The sequence below is a fragment of the Pezoporus occidentalis genome, unplaced genomic scaffold (genome assembly GCF_034315485.1).
Source record: "Pezoporus occidentalis ecotype Australia unplaced genomic scaffold, CSIRO_AGI_Poc_V1 ctg11, whole genome shotgun sequence".
Lineage (NCBI taxonomy): Eukaryota > Metazoa > Chordata > Aves > Psittaciformes > Psittacidae > Pezoporus > Pezoporus occidentalis.
In genome coordinates, this window is record NW_026912886.1 from 5754324 (window position 1) to 5766547 (window position 12224).

Genomic DNA, 12224 nt, shown 5'->3' on the forward strand with positions numbered 1-12224 from the left:
TTTCATGGTTTCCATATAGTGGGGGCACAGGGAGGGGTGAGGCTGAGGCTGCGGCTGCATCACGCCAAAGGCGAGGGAGAATAAACGTGGTCTGGATGCAGGTTACATGGGGCATCACCCACAGGCTTGAGACAGAAAGACACGTAAAGGGGTGCGGGAGAGCAGCGGCCCCAGGGTGACTGCTCGGGTATGGGGGGGAGGGAAGCTGCTGAGGGGTGCCGGCTGCGGCTGGCAGTGCTGCTGCTGCCCGCGGACCCCGCGGCGGTTGTGGGCGGCTGCCGGACTACGAGTCCCAGCGTGCCCGGCAGGACAGGGCCCGCGGTGCGCAGCCGCCGCGCCAGGCACCCACCTGCAGCCGCCGGCGCCGGGCTCGGGGCCGGAGGGGCGCGGAGGCGGCGGGCGGCGCTGCGCTCGGGCGCGGAGGGGCGCGCAGGCAGCTGCCGGCGAGGACCGGCCCCACGGCGGGGTAAGGCGGCGGGACGGGGACGGGACCGGGACCGGGAGGGCCCCGCGGCATCGCTTGCGGGCCCCGGGCGGCAGGAGGCTCCGCGGGGCTCCGCGCGCTGCGGTGCGGAGCGGAGCGGGAGGGGCGGCTGCGTGCGGCGGAGCATCCCCTGCGCGGAGCATCCCCTGCGCATGGCGGCTCGGCCCCAGCCCAGCGCGACCCGGAGGCAGAGCCGCTGGGCATCATCCTCGGTGTGTGAGAAGCGGCGGGGCTCGCACGGGCGGCCGCGGCGCGTCCGGGGCTCCCACGGTGTGCGGAGCGCCCTTCCCTCCTGCCTATTGTTTTTAATAGCGCGTTTTCCTAGGGAAGGCGGCTGTATTTACTTGGATGCGTTCGCATCCTTTATGTCAGGCGTTAAATGACAGAAACCAGATGCAGCAGTTTAATAAAATACAGGGGGAAGGTATTTTCGTAGATGAAGATGAGCTGTGCCGGTGCTGTCACGCCTTTTGCACGTCAGGAATACAGCAGGATGGATGGCGGGCGGATACGCTCCGCTGCTGTGGAGCAGGTCAGAATAAATGGATCAGTGACAAGTTCAGGCACAGGATGCGGATTTAGTAACATTTAGTAACATTTCCAGTCTCTTGGTGAGCAAAATGTGTCCCCCAAACCTGCACATTGGCATCAGATATCACACATGCTCTATTTTGTTGTCTGATTACAAAACTACCAGGGTGGCCCTCTGCTAATTGAAGGGGGTTTGCTTCGATGGAAGCTTTGGGGGAATTTCTTTTACCAGAGTAAAAACTCCACAGTTGATCAATGAGAAACACATAGGGAAATCTGAGGACTATAACACTAAAAAATAAATAAGACCTGCTTATATTCATGTGACCCTCCTGCACTTAGGAGTAACATAACGTAAACCCCCCCCATTGTAACATCATTACTGATGAAACAAGTCCAGAAATGTATCAGTATCAAACAGCAATTTTAAGATAATTTGAAGAGGTGATAATATTTTTATACCATGAATAATACACTCTGTAGATCTATGCTTTTGAAAACGTTTAGTAGAGGAAGTCTTCAGTAAGTTCTTGAGTTGTGTATTTGTAGTAAATCAGTGCAGTCTTTCAATTTCTTATCATATGGAAGCTTTTCCTTAACTGATTATTCCCATAAATTGTCCTTGAACTCCTTCTGTTCTGCCCTCCAATTCTGGAGGTAGGAGCATGTAATGGGAAAGAAACTCTCGGGACCAATTGGCCTAATACTGCAGGCATCGTGTCCTCAAGTGCCTTGCAAGGGATACAGTTATTAGGAAAATAAACTCGAACCCGGGGCTGTATGGAGGTATCTTGCTGAAGTATATTAATGATATTACAATCTTTTCCATGTTATTCTGCACCCATTTGCTATCTAACAGACTGTCTTTGCTGTGGTGCTGTGTGCTGTGCAGCTCTTAACTGTATAACTTACATTCCACTAGATATATTTATCACTGTGTAAAAAGTGAAGAAGGTTACATGAATCATTTAGTGACTTTGCCAACCCGAGTTCCATATCCATCATTTCTCCCATCCACCTAGCTTGGGTGGATTTGTCTGAATTTAGCCAGTAGCCTCTGTCATCTTGACAATCTAAGTAATTTTGTTCAGAATGGCATGCTTTGCTCTCTTGCTGCATGACTTTTCTTCCTTTCCCAATTTATTATTGTTTCCAGTAGTTTACAACTTCTGACCAGCAATGTTTATGCATTTCTGCTGTTTTTAGTCTGCTGTAGGTTTTTTTTTGTAGCATTCCTAAGTTATTGAATCTCATAGTTTGGTTCTTCTTGTGAATGAGTATTCCTTTAACAGAGTCTGTGGTAGCTGAGCAGGAATTGGCGTTGAGGGGCATGGAGCAGCCTCCTGTAACCACATGTATTTGCATATGGTAGGTTAACACTGGGGTGAATGCATTATGTTCTGTTAACTGGCCATTAACAGAATTAACAACTGCAATTAAGTAGCAATTAGCAGTTAGCAGCAGTGGCTCTGTTTAACAGTGAAACTTGGTCATCACTACTTGGTGCCACAGAAATCTGTAAACTTATTTTTTATATCCTTCTTTACTGGGGCTACTTCAAGGAGCAGCTGAAGGCCCAGCTGCTGGTCTAAAGCAGGGAAATCTGAGAACAGCAGTGACAAAAAGGTAGCACTCTGTGTGCTGCCTGTTGGCAGCAAAGGTGGAGCACTCTTTTGTTAATGTTACCCAGTGTCCTTTTTCCTATTGATGTTTCCAATGAAAAACAAATCTAGGGTTGTCTTTTCCAGGGCTGGTCTGATCTATTTCTCTATGAAAATAGAAAGTCTGTTTCCAGGGACATTTCCTTCTATTCATTGTTTCAGCTATGAGGATGGACACATCACAGATGGTTTCTGGCCCTGGTTTACAGCTGAAATGCAAAAAATATAGGTAGTTATGATGTCTCCGTACATCGTAAGGAGAAAAAAAAGCTTACAAAAGGTGCAAAAATAGGGTGTTTTTTTAGAAGTTACCCTACAGTGATCGTTATTAAGGATCATAGTTCCACAATCAGTAGCATATGCTCTTAGCCTTGGGAGCTCTTTCTGCTATGTTTTCACTTGGCATATATAATTCATTTAAAAGATGTGCTTAAATGAACAAGATTGTCCATGGAAGAAGGGACCCATGGCCAAAGGAAAAGTGGTCCAACACTTGATACTTGGAAGATGATTCAATTCCTTGTCATGCCACAGACTTTTTGTTTGATCTCAAACGAAGCATTTCCTCTGACAGGACAGTGAAGTGGGGAGGCTCTAGTGTGGCTAATGGTGTGTAAGGCACCACAATTGGTTCCATTCTTTATGCAACACAAAATCTGGGAAACTGAACAGGATGAAGACACCATATTGTAAATGTCACAGCTAATACTGTAATGTGCATGATGTCGGAACTGATTTATCCATGTTCATCTGGGGACCACTGACCCATGGCCTGCTGTATCACAAGACTGGGAGCATGCATGCTCTGGGGTGGTGCTCACTTGAAGAGGTGCAACCTCTTGTCCAAGGTCAGTCAGCACCTGTCTACTGCAGAACCAAACCTGCACAGTCTGGTGGTTATTAAAAGAGGTTAAAATATCACTGGTGCCCCACAGAAAATGATGGGGCTATTTTCTTCCACTGGTACAGCTCAGCACTGGGTGTTTCTGTTCATGTCAGAGCTGAATCTTACAGATGACGAACTGTGGGTGGATCTGCCATTTCATAGCCCATTTTCTATATAAAAAGACTGCTCTCGAGGATTTTCAACCCAGCACTTCACACCAGCCTCAGTTTCAGACAGTAGCTATGTTATGTTTTTATTTTAGAAAAGCTAATTAACCTTGCATAGATTTTCAAAGAATCACTGAAGTTCTAAAGATGGAGGAAACCTCCCTTCCAGTTCCACAAGGTTACCAGTTGCAATGAGCAGCAACAGAAGATGGTTGCTTCATTGGTTTAGAACTAAACTTTACCCCTCTAAAAGCAAGGGGGAGTCTCTCCCTGCAGGAAACACAACAGATGGGCAGATCTTTTTAGTCTTTTCCATTTCCCATACTTGGATGCCTCACTGGAGTGTCAGAATGCCATACAGAATACCACTAACATCTGTAACACTTAGGTTTGTTCTGTTATCCTCTTAATGCAGACAGAAACTGAGGGATTTAAAGGTAACTTTCTTTAAGTAAGACTGGCTTAAATGATCATATGGTCACTGTATAATTAGTCATAATTTTTGTATGGAAACAATTCTAGTGATTATGATTTACACATATGATGATACCCAGAAGCAGGTTCTAATTCATCAGGCATTGTGAAGAGATCTACTTCCTTCCCGGGACTTAGTTTTATGTTTTGAATGAATATGCATAATACCCCAACGTTATCTTAGAAACAATTAGAAATTAGTTATTATATAACTTCATTCTGCATCAGTGGAAGAAGCATTAATGTTTCATCTTTAATCACCAGTGAAGAATCTTTCATGTTATCTGAATCAAAGGGCACTCATCCCTTTATATCTGCTATAATAGCAGTACATTCATATGGATAATTTTGCAATACACATGACAGTTATTTCCTTATAAAGGGCACCACTGAACTCCCATTAAAGTGAATTGATGTTTTGCATTTTAATTGCATAGGAGTCATCAGTCCCTCAGTAAAGGAGCCAACTGTCATGTAAACTGCAGAGTGGCGTGAGCATTAGCAAGGTTCAGAAGGGCTCATCAAATTATGAAGTGGAGTTTCTGATCACTGATGATTGTCCTAAAAGTTCAGGCCTAGTCTAGTGTTAGGACAACATATTTGTTTATTGAACAGTGTCTGTATGGGCCTGTTGCTAGGAAAAGAACATGAAATCATCCTACATTAGCCCTGGAGAAAAACAGCGTTTTAAATATACATTTTTTTTTAGAGGGATTCTTTGCTACAGTATGACAAAAGATGGCAAACGGGGCTTGGGAATAGAAGAGGTTTGGCCACATCATTACTTGCCCACTGCCAGCCCCAAGCTCAGTGCCATGTGCACCTGAGTGTGCTCTCCCCAGACACCCTCTCAAAGGACCCAGTTCTACAGATCCTTAAACAGGTTATTCGCCTTGATCCACCAAGTGACTGTGCTGTGTTCTGGATGGAAAGGGCTAGAAGAGGTGACCAAACCTGAGCAGTTCAGTGCTCCTTATGAATGAGTTCTTCAGGAGTTTTTTTTTGGGAAACAGGCAAAAAAGTTGATAGATTCTAGAAGACAAAATGCTTTTCTACACACCTCTTCCATTTTGTACCTACATGAGTTTCTTTCATGTGGTTACTGTCTCTAGCCACAGCAGGACCTGTAGCTAATACCATTTTCATCATACACAAAAAAAATCAGTTTCACAATGCTTCACTGTACATTCCTATCATACTTTTGTGCTGTACTAGCCCCAGTACATTCTCTCTAGCTTTTCTGAGATTTATGAACTTCCTAGTTTAAAACGAAGGGAAATTTTGAACCACAAAACATGATCTCTAGGTATACATCTCCCATGTGTTCAGAGTCAGAAAGAACATATTGGTCTTGTTTTTTAAGTATAAAAACAAAAAAGAAACCTTATTTATATATCACATAATGAAGTATTTCCCTCTTTTTATTAAGCTTGAGCTTTCAACACCCCAGCCTTATTTTTCATAGCAGTTCCTGGACAGCAGAGAGGTCTCCTGGCTGGCACTGGATTAACTGTATTGGTGGGAGCACTCCATTGCCTGGATGGTGTGGGACAGCCACCCTCCTTCTACTGAGCATCTGCGTGTGTTGCACAAACACTGCTCTTAATCATAATGGCCCCAATCCTATTTATTTGGTCCAGTATCAAGTTAACTTGGGATTTATTCCACCCGTTTCTTGTTTTCATGTTTATCTACTCGAGAATATTGAAAGAAAGGGAAGAATTTTTCCATATAGATCAGTTTCACAGCTGTTTTTCAAAACACAAATATCCACCATTGTGGATACAGATAGTTTGAAATAGATTGTGTATCAGGATTTCCTTTCTGAACATCAGTTGCTGTGATTTGGAAAAGTGAGAACAACTCAAATCTGATCGTGAAAAAAGATCTTTTTTTCTATAAAGATGCAAAGAACTCTCATGGATTATTTTCCATTCAGCACATGTCATTTTACATCATAAACGCACATTCCCATGCAGCTTCATTCTTAGCTTGTACACACTATTGAAAGCTAGAAATCCGTCTCATCTGTATAACAGGATTCTCATTGCTACAGGACCCTAGAGACATTATGTTTTCTGAGGTACATAGCCTGTGTTTTAGACAGTGTGAGTGACCTGATGTACCTTTGTAGCTGCTGGTCTATAGAAGGTTCTACGGTTCAGGTTTTTCCAACACTTCTGAAGCAATCCAAGCAAATGCAAGTGGGACCTCTTTGACGTATAACATTAATTCAGAGGACTGATTCCCTCTCAGGAAGAACTATCTGTATCAGCAGTAGAAAATTCCAACAGTATTGTGGTATCAGCAGAAACTACAGCCTAGCTACTCTAGAAAACCCTATCAGTAGTGTATAAGGATTATAACCAAAAAGTACTTATGGAACACAGAAAAGTATACAAGAGTTACATCACAGCAGGTGTTGACTACATAGAATACTGATTTTATGCAGGCTAATTAATGACACCCTTTTTGTCTTTGAAAACATATTTAACTCCTGATGTTGACAGGCATGGGTGAAAAAGCTGTCCAGAATAAAACAGGGGTATGTATTTCTTTCTTTAGAAGGAATCAAAGGTAAAAATATAGCAATGGATTCTTTGAACGTCACTGGGAAATATCTGTGCTCCACAAAGATTAAAAAGTATCACCTGGTTACGGTACCTGCACTATATAGCAGCATAGATCTCACCTGCTGGGCATCCAACAGCATGCTTTGCTGTTCAGCAGTGGGTGTTGGAGCCCATAGTAAACTGTGATGCTCCTAAACTAAATGGAAAAAGCCAAATGGGGTTTGTGTTTCTTCATTCCTTACTCTCATTGTTCACTTTTCCCAGTGAGTTTGAAGTGGATCTCCATAGTCATACCCATGGTCCCTCATTCTGCTTCCCTCAGTGTTCCTAATGCAGTGTAGCATATTGTCTCTGTGATTACATTGAATATGTTTCTACTGTTTGACACTGATCTGCTTTTGTATGCTCAAAATTACACTAGCTAGGAGCTGTTGGTTAGTTGGGATTGCTTTTTAACAGATGAAAGTTTTCATACAGTAACCATAACAAAGAAGACCAAGTGGATATAATCTGTAAAAAGTAAACAGTATGCGCACACTCAGAAAAGTCAAACCACAATCAGAAGCAGCACAGACAGCATATGGCCTTGTTTATGTATACAAAATTAACAGTATGAAATCCAATTAGGAAGGTGGAGATTATAATCATCACATTAGACAGCAATTTCCAAAGTATGGGAACTCAAGGCTTAAGCATTTCCTTCCTAGACTGAATGATGCTGAATTGTCACATTTATCTCATTCCCTTGGCTTCCCATAATGGGACTGTGGTGAAAGGTCAGTAGAGAGCATAAAGCTAGGCTATGAACAGCAGGCACTTCACCAGAGCTTTCAGTAACCTCTGCAGCAGAGTGCAAGCTCCACGTAAGCCTTACTACTTACAGGGATTGTGGACAAAGAAATTCCCTAAGCAGTGTCTTTGCTTTTTCCAGTAACAGGAGAGTAGGATTCAGTTGTGAAAGGGAAAATATCAAGGGAATTTCTGCTGCAAATGCATATGTGCAAGAAAAGCATGGTTTCAAGCTCTTCCATGCACTGCTGGTCTAACAAGGGCTATCCAACATAGTGCGTCATGCCAAGTTAGACTGATACATCCTTAATACCTGGGTTTATATTTCTCTTTGGGTGTCCCTGCTGCACATGGTCAAATACCTTCTCTTCCTAATAATTAAAAGGAAACAGTTATGATACTGAAACTGTCACCTGTTGAAAAGTGTCCTCTGGCACATTTCCCTCTGTGGCTAAGCACAGAGGCAGTTCATGAAGAAACCAGAAATGTCTGGTGCACACCGCTCATGTTCTGCAGTAATTACCTATTAACACCTGGATTCAACTTTGCAAACCTTTCCACAGAAGCCATTACACACATGGTTTTGCTATTCCCAGTAAAACAACTCTTAGCTGTGCTCCTGGATGTGAATCGGTCAGTGCCATACAGCCAAGGGAAAGGTACTGGCACCAGGCATCCTGCACAATAGAAGTGCTGAACCTCAGCCAGGGAAACCTTGGTGTACTCTTACTAGTAACTTTCCCAATACTATTTAATTAACCTAACCTTGTGATTACATTTCCTTCTTTTCCAGGGATGAGATTAAACTCTAATAAAATAACCATTTAAACTATGAAAGAGTTTTAAAAAGCTCTAATCCCCTCAAAGAAAGTTCCCAGCCCATTTAATGACTGCTGGCTGAAATGTTACATTTTTAATGAGTTTATGCAAAGAAACATAGAGAAGGCACCTGGTGCCTTAGTACAGCAATGTGTTGCAGCTGAATTTGTTTTTACAGTTTAAACAAATATACTTATCTCTTTTAAATAAAATTCTTTCATTATTTAACAGATAGTTTTGATAACAAATTCTATCAATTAAACATATGTAGAACTAGTGTTCTCTTTAAGCACTATGTACGGAAAACCATTAGTTCTTCTGGACTTTTTTGTTGCCAAAATCTCTCTCAAACATATCACATATGATAGAACCTTATAATATAATAAAACATAATACAAGAAATTTTCATAGTGGCTGTAACTTTGTGAAACATCAGATGCTGGCTAACTTCCTAAAATGTACTCACAATTTAAAGAACAGTTGAATTCTACCATGACATTGGGAATGGCTTGACAGTGATAGCATGCTATGAAAACAGGCAAATAGGGCGGCAAAAAGGTAGAAAATGAGAGTGTATAGGGGAAATAATGCTTTTTCTTGGAATAGGATGCTCAAGTGTTTCAAGTCAAGGCTTATCATGCCTTGCAGTATTCGTAGAATTCCAGGTCTTTCAAGTTTGTAATTCTACTGATTATTCTCTTCCTTTTCTACAGGCTGCTGATTTCTAGTCTTTTTGATAGATAGCAAAAATAGGTGTGTTTTAATATTTAGTATTTTAATAGTGAAACCCTACGTAAATGCAACATCTTCATTTGGATTTGGAATAGAAGAAAAGTAAATATCTGGCTTCCAGCGCATACAAAGAACAACAGGACCCACATGGATGTTTTTTTACTTTATGAGCATTAAGGAGCTGGCCAAACGAAATCAGAGTCTGGGTTCAGACATAAGGCAGCTGTAGGTGCCAGTTGGCTGTTTCCCATATCAACCATAGCTTTGAAATTTGTGAATGCAGAAACTCAGCTGTAAAAGTGCACAGCTGGCTATGCAATTCAGAGAGCTCTGGTCCTGGAGTGGGAAACAGGGCAGACTTGGGAGGGCCTGGAGCGCAGCAAAAGTCCCCCCAAATGCTGTTCCTGATCACAGATTAATTCTCTTTCACTCCCTGCATTTTCAGGCAGGTTCTGGCTCTAGAATTGGTTCTGGACAGGAAAAAAAAGGGGGACTAAAGACAGAGTTCTTCATAATGACAGGTGATATCATAGTGACTGTTGTGGCCATGCGCATGTCACTTTCTTCTTACTGATCACTTGAGATCATCTAACAAGGAGCCACGTTCATGTTTTCAAACTTAAAGATTTTGTGAAATACTAAATCCATGTTTTTCCATGACCATGTTTTGCATGCCTGCAGGTGCCCCATGGAGCAGACTAATCTACAGATGATTTTTTTAAGTATATTCTTACTGCAGGAGTTATTTTGATGATGAGTACTATCACATGTTGTAGACAAATTTTGAAATAAGACTACCAAGCAGCATACTTTACAGCTGCTTAGGTAACCAGTATGTACAAAAAAGCCAGCCAAGACAATGTAGGCCTGCTTTTAGCCATCAGCAAAGCTGGGATAAGATGGAATACCACAAGGCATATCGTTTTGTATCTTCGTTTGTCAGCATTGAACTGTTCTCTGTCAATCTACAAGCAGATTCTGCTGTTTCTAAGCAAATTAAATAAAACAGATTTATCTCTATGGAAAAGGATGAGTTCCTAATGTTTTTTCTTATCTGTTTCAAAGCTTCTCTTTGCTGCTGAACCCAAAGTTCCCAAATGTACCGTACCCCTCCCTGCTGTTTCTTGGCTATTGCTACACAGGCAGCCCCAGCACTTCCCACACTCCCTCCACTGAGCCAGGACATCTTGTTGCTTTGTTTTCATTAATCAAGTGTAAATGTGACTCTCAGCATGTGGGCTTTTTAGGACTCTATCAGCTAAATGGAGATACTCAATGCTTTATTGTTAACAGTGAGTGAAGCCGCAAGAAGCTCTGTACTCCTGGATGGTTGAAATCTTGGCAAGCAGCATCAGTCGAGCAGTGCAGCAGGAGCCATGTCTCTGCCCTTCCGAAAAGAGCTGGAGAAATACAAGAATATCAATGAAGATGAAATACTCAGCAAACTCTCAGAGGATGAACTGAAACAGCTAGAGCATGTTCTCGATGACCTTGATCCTGAGGTTAGTGATGGTGGCCAGGGGATTCATAGTTCAAAATTTGCCTTTTATAAATGCTACATACTACAGCATTTTATATTTGTATTCTGTTACACTAGAGGCAGTGGATCCTTAAGTAGGATCAGCTCAGCTAGGGACATTTCAGGTTTATTCCTGCTGTGATGTGCTACTTGCTTTTGTACAAGTCACTGTGCCCTTTCTCTATCCCTTGTCTATTTAGACATGAGCTTGTCTGCAATCTAAATCTTTAATCATGTTTGTACACTGCAGCATGATGAAAAGCTTTTTATGGCTGCTATTTGTGAGCACAGCAATAAACAAACTAACATAACGTGTGTTTGTGCAGATCAGATCTTTTGAACTTCTGAGATCTGTCGATGGGGTCATTTAGCACAGATAGTTCTAGCTGAAGGGAATATATTTAGGCATGATTAAGAAAAATAAGGCTTAGCTACACAACTGTCATTTTCTAGAGAGCAAGGATAATATGGATATTTGAAGACACTCTCACAAAGAATTTAAAGATTTCCGGCCTAGGAGCTACTTGGTCCCACAATAATGAGGTTACAGTCACAAGCGTGCTGGATGGGAATTCTGACTACCTATCCCAAAACTAAACTGTAGGAGTTTGAAAAGGAGTGCACTCTGGAAACAAAATACGTTTGAAGAAACACAATCGAATTATAACTCCTAATTCTATAGTACAAATTTACCTGGAAATTAAGGGTTGGCTTTACCGTTCTCTCTCCCCATGGTGTCACTTCCCTCACTATCAACACTTCTACAGTGCATTTTCTGGTATTTTCAAGTAACTGGCATCTCAAATGGAGACACAGAACATTAAACCAACTAGCCAACCAAACAACACAGGCCATGGTGTATTTGTAGTTGGGCTACATATGTGCAGTAAATGTGTAGCGCCCTGGGCACATTTGTGCATGCATAGGTAAAGTGTCTAGCGACTTGAGTTCACTGGGTGCACTCAGAATCCACCAGATATTTGCCATCGATCAGATTTACTGGCCAACAGCAAAGTGTTTCTGCAGTACTCCGGGGCATCTTCAACATGTTGGCTTTACTGCACATGTACTGCAACATCCACATACCTGTACTCCTTTCTGGGATTCCCTGGACTGAAATGTGGGAGCCTTACACATCTTCCTGTATTAAGGGGTGCAGATGCAATCACAGGGTCACACAGTTGCATGTTTAAAGAAGGGCTTCATCTCTTTACTTCCTGCATACTTTATTTAAAGTCCACATCATTCACCAGTTACTTTCTGTGTATGCCATTCATTTCTGAAGCCCAAGAGACATCTGCATTAGCATGAAAGGAATTTTTTAAAAGATGAAAAGAGAGAGAAGAAAAAAATGGAGAAGGAAAAGAGTAAATGGAGAGAAGGAAATGTACAGAAAATTTATCCTGGTCTGTTTACCTGGATTTCAAACTCTGTGGTTATGTGTAACACAAAGGGCTCTGATCTTGCTTAGGTCTTTGCTGCTGTGACTGTAAATGTGGTTAATAAAAATACTAAAAGGTGGTACAATCAAGAAGCCTGAAAGATACACTGGGTTTAATGGTTACATTTAGGTAATGTGTGTTACTGCT

At 42.0% G+C, this 12224-nt stretch overlaps 1 protein-coding gene across 1 annotated transcript in view; it reads left to right on the forward strand.

The window, feature by feature from the left end:
* Positions 1 to 335: 335 nt before the first annotated feature.
* LOC134168605 (tropomodulin-2) overlaps positions 336 to 12224 on the forward strand; it is a 34133-nt gene continuing 22244 nt past the window's right edge. The window contains exons 1-2 of the mRNA XM_062628470.1: positions 336 to 466; positions 10410 to 10618. Coding sequence (XP_062484454.1) covers positions 10493 to 10618 — 126 coding nt within the window. The 5' untranslated portion in view covers positions 336 to 466; positions 10410 to 10492. The remainder of the gene's footprint in view (positions 467 to 10409; positions 10619 to 12224) is intronic.